The following is a 23326-nucleotide window of genomic DNA, read 5'->3' on the forward strand; positions in this document are numbered from 1 at the left end:
AGGTGAGGGGGGGGTGGAGAAAAGAACGACAACCATTGGACAAATCTCCCGCTAAGTCCACCCTGTTATCTGCTCAAACAACAAACCGAAACGACTTCCTTCGTCGTGTTTAGGTTTCTCACGTATTTGGTTGGCTGACTCCTCTGTCGATCATTCCCATCGCCTAGCTTATTGGTCAATTCGGTGTTGGCCATTAAATCCCGCCCATGTATTTCTCTGCAGGCTTCCTCTGCGAGCAGAACATTTCCAGAGGAAAACATAAAAGTAAGATATGCAACTTATATCAGTGTCGCCTTTCATACGGTATAATATTAGGCGCAAACACATTAATCCACACTTTTATGTAACGTTACATTGTTGTACAATTGGGCATGAAATGGTTTACACGCGTTTCTTTTGAACCAGCCGAGTCAGAATGTGTGCATCCTTGCTAGCAGCACATTTCGCTTAGCTAGTTAGCTTATACTACTGTATGTATGTGTGTTTGAAATTGGGCTAGGGATGAAGCTGACGCCCAGATATTCCTGTTCATATGTTGTACATCATCATATTTATCTATCTATTTTTTGTTGTTGCATAAATTGACTTTATATAAAATTAATTGGGTAACACTCCAGCTCAGTGAAGTGCCCAGCTAGCTTCTGTACACTCATAACAACAACACTATGAGACTGACAGTGTGATGCTTGAGAAAGTTCTAACTACAGGGCTATTTATATTTGGCATGAATGTTAAACTTATCAGTAAATTGATGTTGGTTTGCTTTATATACTAAGCTTTTAGGAGTGCTGCATTATTAGAGTAACATTTATTTTGCAGAAGCATTTCACCCCCAGTCAATCTCTGAGGTGTCACGTGAACCATAAGAAGTATAACTACAAGGTACAGTGTCTTCAAGATATCAGCATTGGGGTTAGTTTCCTTCTGAAACTACAGTATATACTGAGTTCTCTCAGTATTTGTGTGTATATATGTATAAAGCTCTGGAAAATAAGAGTCCACTGCAATTTACTCCTAAATCAGAGTATGACAAGCATTCCACTCCAGTCTTTGTTAAAGTTCTGCACAAGCACTCATACTGATTAATGAGGTACTAATTTAGTGATCACCTATTTAATGGGGGGGGGGGGGGGGGGGGGGGGGAGTATAAATAAAAATAAATTAAAAAAATCACTGCTGTAGTCAACACTACTCTTGCAAAGTGATCAGTTGGATGAAGTGCTAGAAGTATTTCAAGGGCAATTGGAAATTTAAAAATAACCATTGAACATGCCAAAAACAGTGAAAAGACAGGATTGGGCCTTTCTTTCCCACTCAAAACCTATCTTTACTGGGACAAGGATTTAGTGAGCATCACGTTGCTTCTGTCTTTAATATTTCAAAGACGTCAGTTCACAAAAACAAGATCAAGCAACAGTCACTAGGAACAGCAAAGCTATAGCCTGGAAGAGGCCGAAAAAGGGTCAGTAACAGGTAAGGTGAACGCAGATTAAAAAAAAAATCAAGAACTGTAGGTTGACCTCAAGTGACCTTTAACAACAGTGTCAAACTAAGGTTGGGGTGAAGGGAACGGCAAGAACGGTTCTAAACAGGCAGAGCTGTAGTCATACAAAGCCTTAAAAAGCCCTTCATCGGGAGAAAAGCAAAGAAGAGCCACACTGAAGTTTGCAAAAGACCACAGGAATTAGACTGTAGCAGACTGGAGTAAGGTAAACTTTTCTAATGAGTCTTTTTAAGATTTGCCCTACACCCGGTCGTGTTCTGGTCAGACTGAGACCTGGAATTGGGCAGATCTTTGTTTCTAAAGGGCGCATGAATCAAATGAAGTACAGGGATGTTCTAGAAGAACATTTGCTTCATTCTGCTATGAAAATGTTCCGCAACTCAGAGGATTGGATTTTTCCAATAGGATAATGCGCAATAGGTCAAAACTTATGAAAGCTAAAATTGCAAATCTGGGTTAATCCACCAAGTACTGATTTCTTAATGTTATTAAGACAAAGCATTAACACAATTTGTTTACAAATTATTTGCATTTAATTTTATTTGAGTTAGTAAAGCTCTACAAATACTGCATGATCTTGGGTTATTTTATGTGTTGTGATGTAATTTCCTTTAAATATACACTTCTAAACAATAGTTATATTTAAAATTTAGGAGAAATTTTGTCAGCAGTTTACAAAAAAAATAAACAAAACTTTCATCACCAATACTTGCACCTGAAAGAAAAAAACAAAACATAAGAAACTGATTATTTTGCAGTGGTCTCTTTTTTTTCTCCAGAAGTGTGTGTGTATGTGTATGTGTATGTGAAGTGGCTTGCAAAAGTATTCTGCCCCCTTGAACTTTTACACATTGTGTCACATTACAGCCACAAACATGAATCAATTTTATTGGAATTCCATGTGAAAGACCAATACAAAGTGGTGTACACATGAGAAGTGGAACAAAAATCATACATGATTCCAAACATTATTATTTTTTTTCTTTTTTATTAATATTATTATTATTTTCCAATTTTCTCCCTAATTTAGTCATGGCTAATTCCTCCCGTCACTAGGGGGCTCCCACATTAAGGCTACTACTACCACTCAGTCGGGAGGGCAAAGACTATCCCGTGTTTCCTCCGAATCACGTGACGTCAGCCGACCGCATCTTTTTCTCGAACTGCTTGCTCATGCACCGTTAGGGGCGGAGTAACACACTCGGAGGAAAGCGCTAGCCGCTCCTTCCGCGTGCGCAAGCTCACAGACGCCCATGATTAATGTGGGAGCGCAAGTACCTCTCATCCCTCCCCCCTGAGAGAGCTCGGCCAATCAGCTTTCTCTGTGCCTCCAGCTGTGATTCCAAACATTTTTTACAAATAAATAACTGAAAAGTGGGGTGTGCGTAATTATTCAGCCCCCTGAGTCAATACTTTGTAGAACCACCTTTTGCTGAAATTACAGCTGCCAGTCTTTTTGGGTATGTTTCTACCAGCTTTGCACATCTAGAGACTGAAATCCTTGCCCATTCTTCTTTGCAAAACAGCTCCAGCTCAGTCAGATTGGATGGACAGCGTTTGTGAAAAGCAGTTTTCAGATCTTGCCACAGATTCTTGATTGGATTTAGATCTGGACTTTGATTGGGCCATTTTAACACATGGATATGTTTTGTTTTAAAGCATTCCATTGTTGCCCTGCCTTTATGTTTAGGGTCGTTGTCCTGCTGGAAGGTGAACCTCCGCCCCAGTCTCAAGTCTTTTGCAGACTCCAAGAAGTTTTATTCCAAGATTGCCCTGTATTTGGCTTCATCCATCTTTCCATCAACTCTGACCAGCTTCCCTGTCCCTGCTAAAGAGAAGCACCCCCAGAGAATGATGCTGCCACCACCATATTTGACAGTGGGGATGTTGTGTTCAGAGTAATGTGCATTGTTAGTTTTCCGCCACACGTAGCATTTTGCATTTTGGCCAAAAGTTCCATTTTGGTCTCATCTGACCAGAGCACCTTCTTCCACATGTTTGCTGTGTCCCCCACATGGCTTGTGGCAAACTGCAAACGGGACTTCTTATGGTTTTCTGTTAACAATGTTTTTTTTTCTTGCCACTCTTCCATAAAGGCCAACTTTGTGCAGTGCACGATTAATAGTTGTCCTATGGACAGATTCCCTCATCTGAGCTGTAGATCCCTGCAGCTCGTCCAGAGTCACCATGGGCCTCTTGGCTGCATTTCTGATCAGCGCTTTCCTTGTTCGGCCTGTGAGTTTAGGTGGACGGCCTTGTCTTGGTAGGTTTACAGTTGTGCCATACTCCTTCCATTTCTGAATGATTGCTTGAACAGTGCTCTGTGGGATGTTCAAAGCTTTGGAAATCTTTTGTAGCCTAAGCCTGCTTTAAAGCCCAATCCCAATTTTATTTTCTACCCCTTCCCCTACCCCTCGCCCCTTCCCCTTGTCCCTTGAAACGAAGTGGAAAGGGGAAGGGTTAAAATATTTCCCCTAAGAAATGGGACACCACTACAACACTGTTATACGTCATCATACGTATCCGTTCATTTACATGTACACGTACAGTATGGCCGTAAGCAAAACAAACAATGCGTTATCAAATGCTCGGCAAACTGCCGTGCTACTAAACTTTCATATTTGTTTGTAGCATGCAGTAAAGTGTATATGACACAAAAAAATATTTTTGTAATATAGCGCAATCAGTGCTATGCGCTAGCAAACTTTAGCGATTTTTTTTGCAAACGTTTCTTTACAAAAGAATAAACCCAAGACTAAAGGTAATATACATATAATGAAAACTTGTCATAAAAATCCTTATTAATGGCAAAAATTAGTTACATTTATGGGTCTGCTTGCTCAAGTGAGCAGCCATCTTGAAAATTTCGCTTAGCCCTTCGTTTAAAGTGAGGTCCCGAAAAATCTTCGTTTGGAGAGCTATCTGGCCCTTTCCCTTACCCCTACTCCTCCAACCAAAAGAGAAATGAGCAACCCATACCCCTTCACGTGAACGCGCCAAACGGAGGGGTAGGGCTAAGTGTAGGGGTAAGGGTTAGAATTGGGATTGGGCTTAAATTTCTCAATAATTTTATCCCTGACCTGTCTGGTGTGTTCTTCGGACTTCATGGTGTTGTTGCTCCCAATATTCTCTTAGACAACCTCTGAGGCCGTCACAGAGCAGCTGTATTTGTACTGACATTTGATTAATACACACAGGTGCACTCTATTTAGTCATTAGCACACATCAGGCAATGTCTATGGGCAACTAACTGTAACATGAATAATTACGCACACTCCACTTTGCAGTTATTTATTTGTAAAAAATGTTTGGAATCATGTATGATTTTCGTTCCACTTCTCAAGTGTACACCACTTTGTATTGGTCTTTCACGTGGAATTCCAATGAAATCGATTCATGTAATGTGACAAAATGTGGAAAAATTCAAGGGGGCTGAATACTTTTGCAAGCCACTGTATATAGACAAAAGAATTTGGCCAAACCTGCAATGAAATTGTTTCCAAATACAAATACTTCAATATATCATATATATATGCTATATACTATAACAGCTTTTACACAAGGCTGTCCTTAAGAATTTGGTGTGTTTCTGTGGGAAATTGATTATGTACAGTCTTGTAACCCTTATTCCAGTTCATCCCAGAGGCGCTCTATAGGGTTGAGGTCAAGGTCTGTGTGGGCCAGTCAAGTTCTTCCACACTGAAGTAGTCTTTGCTTTGTGCACTGGGGCACAGTCATGTTGGAATAGAAAAGGCACTTCCCCAAACAGTTGCCACAAAGTTGGAAGCATAGCATTGTCCAACATGTCTTGGATGTCTGAAACATTAAGATTGCCCTTTACTGAGATAAGGGTCCTGATTGAAAAACCTGAATTCAATAATTATTAACAGGTTTGGCCAAATACCTTTTTATATATATATATATATATATATATATATATATATATATATATATATATGAGTAATTCCATCTCAGAATCTGAATCTACATAAAAAATTACATAAATATACCCAGTTTCATCTCCATATGACATATAGCAAGTGAGTTATCAAGGAAAAGAGGATTTCAAAAAGGGGTGTGGCACGTCTCGAAGCGCGTCGAGGCCAAAAATCAAGATGGCTGCCATTTTTTAACGAGTGGGAGTTGAGGAAAAAAAAATTGGGGTTTTTTATTTTCATGGCAATACCAACAATTGGTAAAAAAATCAGCAAATCTGATCTGTGATCATGTGGTGGAACCCTCTGGTTGATTTGAGATGGAATCACACAGATTAAAAGTTTAAGACTACTTGAAAAATGGCAAAAAAATCATATTTTGCATGGTTGGATCTTAAAAAGGTTCCAAGTAGTGCTTCAACATGCAACAAGAAGAAATGGGAATGAGACAAAACATTTTTGAGAATGCAATTAATTGAAAATAACGATTAAACTGAAACAGACTGTTTTACAGCTGATCAAAATTTTAGGACCACATGCCTTTAAAAGGCCAAATCTGTGCAAAGATGTGGATTCATTGTCATTTTCTGTCAGGTAGTCACACGTTCTGATGGCAAAGGCAAAAAAACTCCCTTTTTGAACGTGGTTGGGTTGTTGAACTGCATAAGCAGGGTCTCTTACAGCGCGCCATCGCTGCTGAGGTTTTTTAATTTCTTAAATAATCCTGAGGGTTATGGAACTAAAAAGTCAAGTGGAAGACCCAAAAAAATTTCACCAGCACTGAGCCGGAGGATCCAGTTGGCTGTCCTTCAAGACACAGGACGATCCTCGACCCAAATTAAGGCCGTTACTGGTGCTGACTGCAGCCCCATAACCATCAGACGGCATCTGAGACTGAAGGGCTTCAAAAACGTCTTCAAAGATCTCGTCTCCTTGAACGCCACAGAACTGCTTGTTCGGACTTTGCAAGAGAGCACCAAACATGGGACATTCAAAAAAAGTTTTATTCTCTGATGAGAAAAAATTTAACCTTAATGGTCCTGATGGTTTCCACCATTACTGTTATGACAAGCAGATCCCACCTGAGATGTTTTCTACGCACCACAGTGGAGGGGGCGCCATAATGGTCTGGATGCTTTTTTCTTTAGTGGAACAATGGAGCTTCAGGAAGTGCAGGGGCGTCAAACGGCCGCTGGCTATGTCCAGATGTTGCAGAGAGCATTCCTCATGACTGAGGGCCCTCGTCTGTGTGGTAACGACTGGGTTTTTTAACAGGACAATGCTACAGTACACAATGCCCACAGGACAAGGGACTTCTTCCAGGAGAATAACATCACCATTTTGGCTCATTCCCCTGATCTAAATCCAATTGAGAACCTTTGGGGATGGATGGCAAGGGAAGTTTACAAAAATGGACAACAGTTCCAGACAGTAGATGCCCTTCGTGCGGCCGTCTTCACCACTTGGAGAAATGTTCCTACTCACCTCATGGAAACGCTTGCATCAAGCATGCCGCAACAAATTTTTGAAGTGATCAACAATAACGGTGGAGCTACTCAGTATTGAGTTCATGTTTGCAAGTTTGATTTCTGTTTTTTTTTTGGAGGTGTGGTCCTAAACTTTTGATCAGCTGTAAAACAGCCTGTTTCAGTTTAATCGTTGTTTTCATTAAATTGCATGCTCAAAAAATGTTTTGTCTCACTCCTATTTCTTCTTGTTGCATGTTGAACATCTACTTGGAACCTTGTTAAGATCAAACCATGCAAAATATGTTTTCGTTTTTTTGTAATTATTTTTTTGGTCTTAAACTTTTAATCGGGACTGTATATATGGCAAGTTCATTTGTTTTAAATGATTCCTCATGCTCCCAGCACAATGCTCTCCTGAAATTTAGAGCTTGATCATCAGGGATGAAAAAGGTCCATAGATGTGATAACTTGATCTAAACTTGGTCGAGTCTAGATTTCTTGCGCAAAGTGAAATGTTTTGCTCAGTCCTGACAGGTTTCAATAATGTGCTGGACAGATTTGACCCAATTAAATGTATTTGTACTTTATGCAAGCCAATTTAAGGAAGAGAATAAAACTTACTGCGTTCATTGCAGAGATTGCGAGGAGCGGCACCGTTGCTGCCAGGATGTCCGGCACAGGAACGGTGCTGCAGCAGTTCGTGAGTGGTCTTAAAAGCCGCAATGAGGACACGCGTGCCAAAGCTGCTAAGGACCTTCAGCATTATGTGACCACTGAGCTGAGAGAAGTATGTGATGCCATTGAATGTTTATTTTTTCGTTCATTCATGTTCTTTAAATTTCTTAGAAAATAGTATTAAATAATATACGTCTTTAAGCCCAGACTTGCCATTCACACTTTAGCACATTCTGTGTACACTTTGTTTTAATTGTTCATACAGTGCTGTTTAGAATAGTTTATTGCATCCATAAAAAGCCCATTTTTTTTGTTTGCAAAAGTTATTCACTAGCAAAGAAATTTAACATGGGCCCCGTTTTTAGACATGAAACATACAAAAAAGGCTGTCAGAGATTTCATGTAAATACACAACCAAGTACGCCGATCAAAAGTCTCTAAAGAAACTCAGATTCTACAAGATGCTTTCTTGTATTCTCCCGAAACATGAGCTCACTGATGAATTTTAAAGCCAAAGAGTTGGTATGCCTAATACAGACTTAATTTCTATAAAAGACAGAAACTAATTTTCCTTTTTTTAAAGGCATCTTAGATCAGTGGGCTAAGTTTCTTGGTTACTGATCAAAAGGTCAGAGGTTCAAGGAAGGCCCTTAACCCTGTCTCCTCCAGGGATGCTGTATCATGGCTTACCCTGTGCTCTGACCCCAACTTCCTAACAAGTTGGCCTATGCAAAGAAAAGAATTTCACTATGCTGTAATATATATTTGGCCAAAATGTTGCATTTATTTATTTATTTATTCATTTATTGTGCTTCTGACTTTTTCTGCAATCCTCATCTCATCCGTCTGTTAGTTCCTGCATATGTTCCTTGTCATGTTACTATTGATTAGTAATTTTTGCATGACACTTAAATATGTGATGTATTATTCTTATTATTCTTGGTACTCAGTGTTTTTGTAACTCCTTTAATTTTGTACTTGAGCTCACATTAGCTGTTTCTCTTGAAGCTAAGCCAAGAAGAAGCCACAACTTTTTATGATGAGTTGAACCACCACATATTCGAGCTGGTCTCCAGCTCAGATGTGAATGAGAAGAAAGGAGGGATTCTTGCCATAGGTGAGTCAAATGTATCTGAAATTAGATTGGATTATATTAGATTAAATAATTTTTAAGGTAGGTATTGAAATATTTAAGCATTTAAAATGTTTTTTATAAAGATAAGAGTGGCACGGTGGTATAGTGGTTAGCACTGTCGCCTTGCACCTCCAGGTTCTGGGTTCGATTCTGCCAGGCTCGATTCCCGTCTCTGTGTGCATGGAGTTTGCATGTTCTCCCCGTGCTTGGTGGGTTTCCTCCGGGTACTCCGGTTTCCTCCCACATTTTAAAGATATGCAGTTTAGGCTAATTGGCGTTCTCAAATTGCCCGTAGTGTGTGAATGGGTGTGTCAGTATGTGTGTGTGCCCTGCGATAGATTGGCACCCTGACCAGGGTGTACCCTGCCTCGTGCCCTAAGCCTCCTGGGATAGGCTCCAGGTCCCTGCGACCCTGAATACAGGATAAAGCAGTATAGAAGATGAGTGAGTGAGTGAGTGAGCGAGTTATAAAGATAATTGGCTTAATGTAAGGTTCCTTATAAATTCACACTCTTTTACAATGTATAAGTAATATGTAATGTAACTGTAACTTAACTGTTGTTTACACATTAAAAGATCTATGACCTGTGCCTGTAAAAGTGTTATTTTTATAACCTACTCAGTAGTTTAAAAATTGTTTATTATTGCCTTTTCCTCCACATACTAGACCTGCACGATATTTATTTGCAAACTCAAAATTATGTGTATAAAAAAGCAAGTACTTAAATTATTGACAAACTGTACACAAGCTTCCGACTATGCATATATTATCCGTAATAAATATTTGCATTGGTCTACATTGCAATTTAAAAAAAAGTTTTTTATTTGATTAACCGTGCAGCAGTACTGTGTATATTTTTACATAATAATAATAATATGTACATTCCTGTTCAGTGAGCTTGATTGGAGTGGAGGGAGGCAATGCCACACGGATTAGCCGTTTTGCCAACTACCTGCGTAACCTGCTGCCCTCCAGTGACCCGGTCGTCATGGAGATGGCCTCCAAAGCCATGGGACACCTCTCCATGGCAGGGGACACGTTTACTGCAGAGTATGTGGAGTTTGAGGTGAAGCGCGCTTTGGAGTGGCTGGGGGCTGACCGAAACGAGGGCCGGCGCCATGCAGCGGTAAAAACAATATTCAGCTGACTCACTAATTGCTTATATTTGCATCCGGCTTTAAAAATAAAAAAATAAACACAAACAACTGGAATATTAACCTTTGCAAACATTTACAATATGATTTTCAGGGGCGTACAATATTTATTAACGTGCTTTTTTTTGAAACTTCATTAATCATCATTAATCCCTATAAAAAGAATGAAACTTGTATCTAAAAGATAATTTGAGTCGGTAGTCTCACACTTAATATTGTGGCAATCCTGTATAAATAATGTTCAGTTTGTACTGATTGCCGAGTGCCATAGCGATACATTGTCTCAGAGTCATCATAGTGTGAACTTAAAACCACTTAGGACTCTCTGTTTGTGACTAGGATCACTAGGTAATGAAACCTCACCGTAACACTTTTAATTTACAGGTGCTGGTGTTGCGAGAACTGGCTGTTAGTGCACCCACATTCTTCTTTCAACAAGTTCAGCCGTTCTTTGACAACATCTTCTACGCAGTTTGGGACTCTAAGCAGGCTATACGTGAGGGAGCAGTGTCTGCTCTCAGAGCCTGCCTCATCCTGACCACTCAGAGAGAGACCAAGGAGATGCAGAAACCTCAGTGGTACAAGGTAAGCTCTCACCAGTTCACATGGCATGGTGTGAATTTCTAAATAGGTTGCTTGAGTTTTTTTTTTTTTGTTGTTGTTTTGGTTGTACTTGTTTAGAATGGGTTCAGCTTATTGTTGCCCAGTTGTAAATTGGATGAAACTTTTTCTTGACTGAAGCTGAGGACTCTAGGAGTCCTGTTGTGTATTTTGGAATTGTGTGACTGCTGGTTGGTTAGATTTGTTGATTTGTAAATGCCTTTATATCTTCTTGAAACCTCTTCATGCTCTGTTCCCATTGGCTCGTAACTTCTCTACTTGTAGCAGAATGCTATGAGTTAGCCTGTAAAATGTTTTAATATTGAGTGTTTTAAGTTATTAAACATCAGTGAAGCACAGTAAAGCAAATGAAACTAAACTAAAGTTCATGTTTAAAATTTTTAAGCTAGCTAATAATGTAACTGAGATATTAGAATCTAGGTCATGTCGTAACATTTTCGAAAAGAAGAATAAATTTAGATTTTTTTATCCAGAAAAGAAGAATTCCGATCTTTTTACTTAGCCGTATACTAATCCTACAGATTTTACGCCACTGGAGCTGTTGAAATGAATAATGTTTTGGATACTTCTCTGGTCCATAGCAAACGTTTGAAGAGGCAGAGAAAGGTTTTGATGAGACGCTGGCTAAGGAGAAAGGCATGAACAAGGATGACAGGTGCCATGGTGCCATGCTCATACTGAACGAACTGGTTCGCATCAGCAGCATGGAGGGAGAGGTCTGCATTTTTGTATCATCTTAATTGTTCAACTTTGTGCTTTAAACTCTGCATCCATTATTTTATGCCTCATTTACTTTGCCTTTCACACACACTATTTCTGCCTCTTTAGCGAATGCGAGAGGAGATGGATGAGATCACACAGCAGCAGCTTGTCCACGATAAGTACTGCAAGGAGCTTATGGGCTTTGGCACCAAGCCGCGCCACATCACACCCTTCACCAGTTTCCAGTCGGTACAGCCGCCACAGTCCAACGCCTTGCTCGGACTGCTGGGTTACAGCAGTCAGCAGTGCTTCCTCAGCTTCGGTGCTGTGCCAGTGCCCTCAAAGAGCACGCTGGTGGAAAGCCGTTACTGTCGCGAGCTGATGGAGGAGCGCTTTGACCAGGTAAAGTGTCACAGAAATCACACTTTGTCAGGCTGCCATAATTTGAAGAACACATCACCTCATCAATGTTTTTGTTTTTCTTAAAGGTAATAAGATGCTTATTTTCATGTTAACCACTAAAGTTTATTTGGCAGAAAATCGATTTGGGCTTTAAATAACAACTGGACTAATTGTTTAGACTGTTATTGAAAATGAATTAAATCATTAGACCAATCATACTAGGCAGCTCTGTCTTTTGCTTTGTCCTTAAGGACTGATTGATACTTTCCTGTGTATGATTTGTTAACATGCTGTTTTTATCAGGTATGCCGCTGGGTGCTGAAGTACAGGACCACTAAAAATCCTCTCATCCAGATGACTATACTCAACCTGTTGCCTCGACTTGCAGCCTTCCAGCCGCATCCCTTTACAGGTAGCGACCCTGGATTGTGGCATGTTATGATTAGATATTCATATATCTTATGACCAGATCTTTTTCTCAAATTTGCAGTTATGATTAAGTTGGAAGTGTGTGGTAGTTAAAAATATTTGGACATAATCATAATTTTTAACCCGAAAACCGTAAAGTTTATGCACTCACTCTAGTTATTAACTCCCGTTATTATCCCTAATTTGTGTAAATGCTTCGGAATATTTCTTGATCTTATACCACCAACAAAGTTGGTGATGTTAGTAGAGGTAACAATTATGAAGATGTTTGACATTGATGTCTTTCTGCCTGTGTGTTTTCAGATCAGTATTTGTCAGATACGATGTCCCACCTGCTGGGGTGTCTGAAGAAAGAGAAGGAGCGCACAGCTGCATTCCAAGCCCTCGGGCTTTTAGTGGTGGCCGTGAGAACTGAGATTCAGCCCTACCTTTCCAAAATCCTTGAAATCATTAAAGCAGCCTTGCCACCGAAAGATTTTGCACATAAGTAAGAATTAATGAATAACACACTATTTTAACTGATAATGTCTGAATTATTTTTTTACACCTCTAACATCAAATTATGAAAATAGCATATGACATTGCTGTCCAGCTGATTTTAATACCCTTTGTCTCATTATTTCTCTCTTTCAGGAGACAAAAGACCATGCAGGTAGACGCTACTGTCTTCACCTGTATCAGCATGCTGTCTAGAGCTTTGGGACCCAGCATTCATCAAGATATCAAGGAGCTTCTAGAGCCGATGTTAGCTGTAGGACTTAGGTAATCATTGAAATGCATGCATCAGTGATATCTCCACTAGAAACAACCTACACAGTTCATAAAGCCCTACTGGTTTTCACCCACTGACTGCCCAAGAATAAAATAAAGTTAATTTCTCTCTCTCACACACACAGACTCACTCAGTTTTGTTAATACTGTGCATAATTGGATGACAATTTGTAGTGATGTTGCACACAGTTTTTAAGTTTGCTTAGTCCAAGAGTACAGGAATGTAATATTATAATATACTGTGTTCATAATTGTGTTAATTCTTTGTCCTAGCCCTGCTTTGACCGCTGTACTGTATGACCTGAGCCGGCAAATTCCTCAACTTAAGAAAGATATCCAGGATGGATTGCTTAAGATGCTGTCGCTGGTGCTGATGCACAAGCCTCTACGGCATCCTGGCATGCCCAAAGGTCTTGCACATCAGTTGGCCTCACCCAGCCTCACCAACATCCCCGAGGCCAGTGATGTAGGCAGCATCACTCTGGCTCTCCGCACACTGGGAAGCTTTGAGTTTGAGGGTAGAACATGCTTTCTCTCTTCTTTCTTTTTAAAGATTGCGAGAGTTTGCTGTCAGTATAATACTTAGCAGCAGTTAGAAGTTTACTGCATGCTACACATTCACTTACCTGCTGCTTTTTTCTAGGTCATTCCCTAACGCAGTTTGTGCGGCACTGCGCCGACCACTTTCTGAACAGTGAGCACAAAGAAATCCGCATGGAGGCAGCACGGACTTGTTCACGTCTCCTCACGCCTTCCATCCACCTGATCAGCGGACATGGCCACGTGGTCAGCCAGACAGCCGTGCAGGTGGTAGCTGACGTCCTCAGCAAACTGCTGGTAGTAGGCATCACAGACCCAGGTGGGATTATGTCTGTGGATTATGTTGTAAATTATAGCAGTGCAGGTTAAACAGCACAAATGCAATGTGTTTCTTAAATACCTCGTGTATGATGACGGAGACATTGATGACGTAAAATGACCGGACAAAGAATGGACAGAAAGAACACTTTCCTGCTCCAGGCTTTTGCTTAAAGTGGCTTTATAAAAATTAGATTTGATACCACTTGGAAAAATGGACCTGCTGGAATCCAGCAATCATAATTTTATTTTTTAACTACCAAAATTAAAAAAAATGTTACACTTCCTACTTAAACAAATTCATGAATAGTCCAAAAGGTGGTTTTGGTTTTAGATATTTGGTCCAAACACAAGGGTAGGTTAAATAGCTGTGTTATATATGAATGTATATGTATCTATATGCTCTAGATTCACCATTAAAAAGCTGTTGAAAAGAAAAAAGAAAAGGCATTGAAGAAGGAAAGAAGGAGAGAAAGGAATACCATTTTTATATTGTTTGAAATGACCATACATGAATAATTGCCACTTTAATTTTTTGACTGTACTTATTTTTTTTCTGTGTGCAAAATAATTATTTAGTCACGTCCTACAAATTCTGTACAGATTTTTTTGCTATTTATCCTTTTAGCTTGCATTGAAAATGTGGTTAAAAATTAGTAACTGTAAGTTGACTTTGCCTTAGCCATTTTAGTGTTCCATCTTTCTTTCAGCATTTTCTTTGTGCTCCATTTCGTAAAATTTCTAGACCCTGACATCCGTTACTGCGTGCTAGCGTCCCTGGATGAACGCTTCGACGCCCACCTGGCACAGGCTGAGAACCTGCAGGCTCTTTTTGTGGCACTGAACGATGAAGTGTTTGAGATTCGAGAGCTGGCCATCTGCACAATCGGCCGCCTCAGCAGCATGAACCCAGCCTTCGTCATGCCCTTTCTGCGGAAGATGCTCATTCAGGTAGCAATTTGTGTTTTTTGTACATTCTTTGTTTTTTTGTGGGGGTTGGTCTTGCATAGTTCTAAAGTGACCTGGTATTTAAACAGTTATTTAAACACACCCATAATTTGTGAAATGTATTTTCAAGTGCTGCCAGCAGATGGGGTAATTGTTCAACCAACTTTATTTCAAGTACAAACATTTTGGTAGTTTTTGTGAGATAGTGTACTCCTTTTTGTTGCTTTATGCTCACTTGAGTTTTATTATACTTTATACATACGTACCTTATACATACACTTCAGGTGTTTAGTGCATCAGTGATTAATATGGTATGGATCATCGTCATGGTAACAGTGTCCTATTCCTTAATTTTTCGATCCAGGCTTAACATTGCACTTTTTTTTAGATCCTTACTGAACTGGAGCACAGCGGCGTGGGTCGGAACAAGGAGCAAAGCGCCCGCATGCTGGGCCACCTCGTGTCCAATGCCCCTCGGCTCATCAGGCCTTACATGGAGCCCATTCTCAAAGTATAATCATACCACATTATACCAATTACCAATAGATTGGTAGCTATCTCAATAACTGCCAACATTACATGATATAATTTTTAAAATTTTAGTTATGATATCATGTTGTAATTAACTAAAATGTATCATAATTTAGTTCACTCCATCTTTCTGTTGTTAGAGTTAAGGTTAATTATGTGCAAGCTCTTTGAATCTCTCAATTTATTTTCATATAGGCGCTCATCCTGAAGCTGAAAGACCCAGACCCTAACCCTGGGGTAGTCATAAGTGTTCTAGCTACCATTGGGGAGCTGGCTCAGGTATGGACCTTTGGCTTCTTGCTTGACCGTGTTGCTCATTATGCTATGTGAATAACCGCATCTGCTGTTCTGATCAGATGACTTCCTGGATGTGGCAAGATCACAAAAGCATCAAGATTAGGGTTAGTGTAGCCAAGGAAGAGGCAGGAAGTGCAGACGGCCATGTTGAGGAGAGTAAGATCAGGAAGAAGAGGTTTGAGAGAATGGAGAGGGTAGTGGCTGTTTGCGGGTAATTTTTGCACATCTACATTTATTGGGAGAAACCATTGTTTCTCTAGTAGTGCCTAGTGATTTTTATTTGAGTTGATTTACATGATAAAAAAAAAAAATTGCTTGTAATTTACCAGATGTGTGTGTGTGCGCGTGTGTGTGTGCGCGTGTGTGTGTGTGCGTGTGTGTATATGTGTGTGTGTGTGTCTGTGATGGCAGGTGAGTGGTCTGGAGATGAGAAAGTGGATGGATGAGCTTTTCCCCATTATCATGGACATGCTCCAGGACTCGTCATCCTTGGCCAAAAGACAGGTATGATATCCAAATGGGCAAAAAGATCTAGTGCAAATTTCAGGTTTTAAACAGATATAGTATAAAAGTATAGATATAAATGGTATAGATTTAGTAATGTAGGACTTTAATTGATGTTATTGTTGTCATTTTATCTGCTACTTCTTATTCGAGTATGTCACTCTCTGCAGTTTACATACAAGAAAAATCACAATTTGTTTCAGGATGACACTAAAAATAAAATTTTATTTTTAGGCACATTTTTGTTTTTATTCTTCAGTAATCATCTTTTATTTTCCCTGTGAAGCTATTTACATGCACAGCTCAGCCTATTCTTAATTTCTGAAATTGCCCCCCTGCAGTAAATTAAACAGGGCTGTTAGTCACGGCATGCTTGTTATGAGTTTTATATTGCTTTTCCCACTTCTCACCTTTCAATGGCAGGGTTCCCATTGTAAAGCTTGGCGAAATGACTAAACCACAGGCCGCTGTTTATTGAAGCAAACCTTAATGCAGGTGCTTTAAAACTCTAGTAGTTACTCCTACAATGATCAGGTCCAGTTCCAGCATTAATAACTTTTCCTGCTGCAGACATCAGAGGTGTCATAAAGTCAAGGTGATTTAAGTGGGTTTGGGTTTTTGAAGAAAAACAGAAGCGAAAGAAACACAAAAGACTCGCTTCTTAGCTGCGGCTCCCTTTTACTATGTCAGTTTTCTTTTTTTTGTGAGTTTTCTTTTTTTTTTCACCTGATGGTATGAGCAACAAAAGGTTTTGAGTGAGATATGGCGTTTACTACAGTAAAAATTGTTATCTGGTTGTCTGGTGGTGTGCTTTGATTAAGGGATGAAACAAGATGAGGCATGCTGGTATAGACAAATCAACAACAGGATGCTGTGACGTTGCCGAGTGGAAAGCTCCAAAGTTTGATTTGTTGGTTATAGCATATTCTAATGTGTTTTATTCTTCTTATACCACATCAGTTTGCCAGTGACATCAATGCATTGTTTCTGTTTTCACTTTAGCTGTAACAGATGCAAGCAATTGTTTTTCACCAGCCTTTTCCCTCTTCTTTAAAATTTATATAGGGTTAAACAAAAATCATAATTTTCCCCATCACCTAAAATTGCAAAAAAAAAAAAAAATGACCGATTGGTTCTGAAGATTTTTCCTGTAGTAGAAAGCACAAAGCAACATTTTTGCTTTACAGTCTGTTTTTGTAAATGTTAAATAAAAAAAGAAAGCCTCAATAGAGCAACTTCTGTACATGTGCATCGGCCAAATGTATTCCCGCTTTCAACACAATGATATAATATTACCTAAATTTTGAGCTACTTCTTTAAAAGGACAGCTGCACCCAAACATTATAAACTGGCTAATAGTGAATAAGAGCTATAAGGCCATAGGGCAAATTATTGTGCTTTTTTGCAAACAGACATTATTATATTAATCTACATAACAGAGTTAGTATCAGTAACCTTTGGCATTTTGTCACTCACCAGGTGGCGCTGTGGACTCTAGGCCAGCAGGTAGCCAGTACCGGCTATGTGGTGGAACCTTACAGGAAGTATCCGTCTTTGTTGGAGGTGCTGCTGAACTTCCTAAAAACGGAGCAGAACCAGGGTATCCGGAGAGAGGTGAGAAGCATGGGTCATGTGTTGCAAGTTTTTTTGATTGGCCTTACTTTATTTGCTTGAAGGAAATTCAACTTGTGAATATGCCAACATGAATCTAAAAAACTTACAATAAACACTTATCTGTCATGACATTATTACCAACTGGCTAATATTGTGTAGATTCCCCATTTTTCCCACCATCAAATGAGATGCACTCTGTGCTCTGACACCTTTCTGTCAGAACTAGCATGAATTTTTTCAGCAATTTGAGCTATAGTAGCTTTTATATTGGATCGAACTACACGGGCCAGCCTACCCTCTCCACATGCATCAGTAAGCCTGATTTCCCTCCTTGAACTATTTTTGGTAGGTCCAGACCACTGTAGACAGGTAACAAGCCACAGTTTTGGAGTTGCATCACATCCCCCCTACAATCTGGCTTTTGTCACAGAAGCTACAGGTACAGTGGCTACACTGGGTCAGAGCAACTCCAGCTCTTGAGGGGTGTTCCTGGTTTGCCATAGTCAGGACCTACTAAAAGTGGTTCAAGGAAGGAAAACCAGTGAACTGGCGACGGGTTCAATTGTGGCCAAGGCTCACTGATACATGTGGGGAGTAAAGGCTGACCCATGTAATCTGATCCAACAGAAGAGCTACTGTACTGTAGCTCAAATTGCTGAAAAGGTTAATGTGGGTTCCCATAAAAAGGTGACAGAAGGTGGCAAAATGGGGACCTACTCAATATTTAGTTTAGTAATATTTGTGTGTGGTGTTTTGGATTGATGTAGATCAACAAAAGCAAGTTTAAAATTCATGTTTTTTGTGGGCTTCGGCACATTATCGTATTGTTTTCAGATGTCATGCTAACTCAAGTCATTTTCTGTATTTTGAACATTCTTTCTAAACATTTTTTTACCATGACTCTTTAGTGCAGTCTGAAAAGTCAAGATCTTGTAATTATGAAGTTCTGTTTAACAACATTAATGCAAGTCAAAATAATAATTAAAGGCCAGATTTATTCTTAAAAATATTTAATGTCATGCTAATAACACGTCAGTGATGCATGTATAGTCTTAATTTGTTAGTGGATACAGCCTTTTTTGCATTTTAAGGAAATTCCCAATTCCAAGCTCCAACTGTATCTCTATACCTACGATAACACTTAAGACGCTTTCACACACAGATGAGAGGATTGCTATTGACATTTCCTCGGAAATATCAATAATATTAGGCATAGCAGGAAAGTTGACTTTCTTGTTCACTTCTTCTCTTTTAGTTTATTTGCGGCTTGCAAACTAGGTGCATACTGCCACCTGCTCTATCTGGGAGTTTAAATACACAATTGTACTCGAGAACAGAACAATATGAGCAAGGTGATTGCTGGCAACGGGGGAAATAGGAGGGGAAAGCAGTTAAACCCAGGCACGGTACGAATACTGTAATTCATTAAAAGTCTGAAAGCAGACTTAGTGTTTTAGAAAGTGCCAATACCTTTTTTCACATTTGAGCAAGTCACCTCAGTCAGTCTATAAATTAATAAGTGGAATTTAAACTTTTTTCTCCACTTACGATTGTTTTGCCAAATTAATATTTAATCAGATAAATATACAACCTTTGCCATTACTAGTATAGTCACTCCCATTTGTATTTTTAGTGACAATCTTGAATAATGGTGTAACGCGATACAGAGCAGATTTGAGTGGTTAAAATGGAGAGCTTTCCCCAAATATTCCAACACTTTTTATTATCAAGGGAAACCAGTCACTGACACAGCATAGTGTTGTTATGCCTGGTTTTGAAATGCTGCTTTTCTTTCTCAGGCAATCCGTGTGCTAGGCCTTCTTGGCGCACTGGACCCCTATAAACATAAGGTCAACATTGGCATGATTGATCAGTCACGCGATGCTTCTGCTGTAAGCCTCTCTGAATCCAAGTCTAGTCAAGACTCAGGTAAACATAATGTTTGATAATGGCTATTTATTTTTGTAAAATAAATAATTATGCCGTTATTAAAAAGCATGTTTGTGATGTAACATTGCTGTTAATAATTAACATAAACTATCATTTGCTTTTATTGAATTGTTCCTCATTATGCTGTTAATTTTTGTGTCCTGAAAAGCTTACAGCAAAGCTTGTAACTTTTTGTCAACTGTGCACCATTACCCGTTAATATTAACAAATGGCAGTCTCTCTCTCCGTCCATTTGCTGTTTTAAGCCCACTTTTATTATATAGTTTATAGTTCCATTCATTAATATATACAGTTAAGGTCTTATACAAAGCTTCCTAGTATTGTGACCTCACCAGGTGCAGCCAGTGACACGCACACAACCAACATGTCCAAACATTTATGCCACAAATCATTCTAATTCAGCATGTTGGCATCTTTGGTCTTTAACAAGAACCTTCAGTGTTTTCCTAGTTCATTTGGCAAAGCCAGACCACAGCAATGTGGAGTTAAAAGCTTATTCAGAAAGGCATTATGTAAATACTAGAGTAGAGCCACATTAATCAACTGTTGTAGAGTCATGGAAATATTACGCAGATGTTTTGCTTTAGTGATTCATTTAGTTTATCAGTCATCAGATGAGGACCATAGTTTAGAGATTATATAAGGTGGGTGACAATAGACAATGCAGTGGTCAACATGTTGCTTTCCTTAAGTTATTTAAATATTTCAGATAAAATCTGATCTGGATAAAAGTTTGATGCTTGAGCCCCAACTGTGCCAAAGTTTAATGCTTGAGCACCAATAGTGGAATAGTTCTTGCAAGAACAGTATTGTCAAATCCAATTGCAAAACCCATCAAGCCCCATATGAAACTGGCTCAAATGAAGAGCATCCCAGGAAAGCAAGACCAAAGCTTACCTCTGCTGCAGAGGAGATGTTCATTTAGAGTTATCAGCCATTATGATGCCTTTACAGAGGGTAAGTTGCAGACACATCTCTAAATCAACTGTATTGCCTTCAGTATTATTTTACAATGTAGAAAGAAATAAAAAATCAGGAAGTACCATTAAATCAGAAGTTGTGTCCAAAGTTTTGACTGGTAGTGTGTGTGTACTTCCTCCATCTGATTGAAATTATTCCACTTTGAAATTTCGAGTTACCTAGAATATGGTTTTATGGACGCTGATCAGATAAGATGCGTGTTCATATGCACAAAGCATTTCATCGGAGTATAACGTTTTTGACATCCGCAAAGTGGTTCAGCCAGCTGCGAGGCATTTAAACTTCTGAAAATTTAACAGAAACAAAGATGCATTTTTCTCCAACTTTGTGGTCAGGTTAGGCTTTCAATCTTTTCAGATTTGGCTATTATTTTTGATTATTAGTGTCTGTGTAAACACACTACTGTATTTCTCTAAAGTGTCCCTGGTTTGACATATACTGTAAGCTGATCAAGCAGTCATTTACTCTACTTATGGCTCACTTCGAATTAATTCACAATGTTTACCTTTTTTATCTTTCTATGGACAATAGTGATGATACTATTGATTACTTATAACATGTTTAAATATTTGATATCTGTTGCTCTTGAATGGCATTCCTCATTTTTCGTAAAATTTCAGCTCAGTCACACATAACTGAGGGATGACTGTTTTTTTATTTATTTAAAAAAAAAAAAAAACACTCCACTCTCACGCAATTGCCTTAATATATAGCATTCATGTCTGTCATTATTTCTGGGGTCTGAATACTGCTGTGTGCAATTTTAGCATTAACTCCTCGCTATGTGTGCGTTGCTGAGCTCTGAATACGGCTGAGAGTCTTTCCTCCTGCCTCATTTTGGTGTAGGTAGAGAACTAATGGCTTTACCAGTGGTGCTACATGAAGGAGCAGGAAGTGGGAGATGTGTCCCCTCAGAGAGATAGAGTTTCATTAAAGGGCAGTGTCTGGGGCACTCAGTCAGCTGCTGCTGCCTGGAATACTGCTTCATACTTTTTCTTTGAGAAAGACTATGCACTGGCTGCTGTCTACATTTCAGTGAGGAGCCAGGAGAAATGAGAATGAATGCATGAATGAGTCATGTCACGTTTCCTGTTGAGAGGAGGAGAAACGAGATATGGGCAGTCAGAGAAAGACCTTACCCGGGAAGAACAGATTTTCTAAAGAAAAGCCATTTTCATAATGAAGGTTTATATTACAGTATGAAGGTGTGCTAAGTTATTTTTACTCATTGCCCAACCCCATATCATATCACCTAGTCATTATATTACAGGCTCTTGTTATTTTTTTTTTTTAATAAGATCCTGTTCTATGTTTTTTTTTCTTCTTGTATAGGTTTGATTATTTGATAAATTGTTAGGGTAGATAGATAGATAGATAGATAGATAGATAGATACTTTCTTTATTTTGCTATTTCTCATCATCTCATATTCTGCTGTTTTGCCGTCCACTCCAAACATTCTTCCAACTGTGCTCGGCACCCTGATGTCTACTGTTGTACTATTGTAAATTCAATAAAACCCAGCACCTGTGAGCCTCCAGCCCCAATTTTACTAACTTTCCCAGCAGCCAGACAAAACACTGTTCACGCCAACATCAAACGCCTCGGTAAATTTATAAGAGGACTGGGGCGTTTTTCGAGGGGGAGCACATGAGGAGATGAAGTCATAGATTCTCATGAAAAGCAGCGCCTGAACACACACACTCAGGCGTGCAGACACACACACACTTGTTTGATGTGCATGTGAGACCCATCTGACATTTAGACAACCGCAATAAGCACCTTGCCACAAACCGCACTGTCTCCTGGGTCACATGGTTGTGAAGCTACCAACCTGTTCTCAGTGTTCATTTTTTCTCCCCCATGCGAGACCTTGTGTAATTTTGGACACTTGAGTTGCAAAGCTCATTCACAGAACTAGAGCACACAGGCCATGCAGATTTATTGCTGTGGTAGCTTGAGGTAATGAGGTTTTGGGTTACACTTGTTGCTGTGCCCAAGGCTGTCAGTCACAAGCCATTTAGCTGAATCGTCTCCATCACTTCTGAAGAAGGACGCGAGAACAGTTAATAAGACGATGGCAGCGGGAAAGTTAAAACTCGATTTAACATTAGCCCAAATAATGTCACTGATCTGTTGTGCATCAAGGTTCTGCTGAACATTAAGGACCTTCATGTTAAACGTTCTGATTTTAAACAGCTGTGGAATTTTTGAAATTGAGTTAAGTCTTTTGTTAAACACTAAATAACATTGTGAACCAATGAAAGAACAAAAACGATCCAGTCCTGTTTGTTTCATGTCACGTTATAAAGTGCTTTTGACAGATGTGGGCTCATGGGGGAGATTTAAAGGTCTGTCTGACTGCTTTGTCTGATTTTATGCTGTAAAAAGAAGAAGAGAAGAGATAGAGCAGGAGTTCAGTAGTATCACTTTGTGCTAAGGAAACTATTTTTATAACTTTTATAAAGAGTAAATGACTTATTCTGAAATCCTCATGAACATTTATTTCAGCAAAGCTATATTTGGGTTTGAATTATTCGGCTTTCAAGCTGCTTCAAGCATGGAGATGGCTTAAGTCATAATTGAGCATTTTAAAATAAATATGTTCTGTTAAAAACATACAGAAAATTTATATATATTTTATATACAGTCATGGCCAAAAGTTTTGAGAATTACACAAATATTAATTTACACAAAGTTTGCTGCTAAACTGCTTTTAGATCTTTGTTTCAGTTGTTTCTTTGACGTACTGAAATATAATTACTAGCACTTCATACGTTTCAAAGGCTTTTATCGACAATTACATGACATTTATGCAAAGAGTCAGTATTTGCAGTGTTGGCCCTT

The 23326-nt window shown here is 39.2% G+C and overlaps 1 protein-coding gene across 3 annotated transcripts in view; it reads left to right on the forward strand.

The window, feature by feature from the left end:
* The first annotated feature begins 203 nt into the window (after positions 1-203).
* mtor (mechanistic target of rapamycin kinase) overlaps positions 204-23326 on the forward strand; it is a 125281-nt gene continuing 102158 nt past the window's right edge. Inside the window, exons 1-19 of one of the 3 annotated variants that reach the window (XM_053503232.1) lie at positions 204-264; positions 820-912; positions 7544-7695; positions 8592-8700; positions 9613-9845; positions 10258-10458; positions 11076-11210; positions 11323-11598; positions 11902-12010; positions 12331-12514; positions 12661-12789; positions 13072-13316; positions 13442-13657; positions 14402-14607; positions 14993-15115; positions 15331-15414; positions 15844-15936; positions 17416-17550; positions 19350-19479. In XM_053503232.1, coding sequence (XP_053359207.1) covers positions 7576-7695; positions 8592-8700; positions 9613-9845; positions 10258-10458; positions 11076-11210; positions 11323-11598; positions 11902-12010; positions 12331-12514; positions 12661-12789; positions 13072-13316; positions 13442-13657; positions 14402-14607; positions 14993-15115; positions 15331-15414; positions 15844-15936; positions 17416-17550; positions 19350-19479 — 2728 coding nt within the window. In that variant the 5' untranslated portion in view covers positions 204-264; positions 820-912; positions 7544-7575. The remainder of the gene's footprint in view (positions 265-819; positions 913-7543; positions 7696-8591; positions 8701-9612; positions 9846-10257; positions 10459-11075; positions 11211-11322; positions 11599-11901; positions 12011-12330; positions 12515-12660; positions 12790-13071; positions 13317-13441; positions 13658-14401; positions 14608-14992; positions 15116-15330; positions 15415-15843; positions 15937-17415; positions 17551-19349; positions 19480-23326) is intronic. The other 2 variants (XM_053503230.1, XM_053503233.1) reach the window with 2 other exon arrangements.

Source organism: Clarias gariepinus, chromosome 9, assembly GCF_024256425.1.
Source record: "Clarias gariepinus isolate MV-2021 ecotype Netherlands chromosome 9, CGAR_prim_01v2, whole genome shotgun sequence".
Taxonomy (NCBI): domain Eukaryota; kingdom Metazoa; phylum Chordata; class Actinopteri; order Siluriformes; family Clariidae; genus Clarias; species Clarias gariepinus.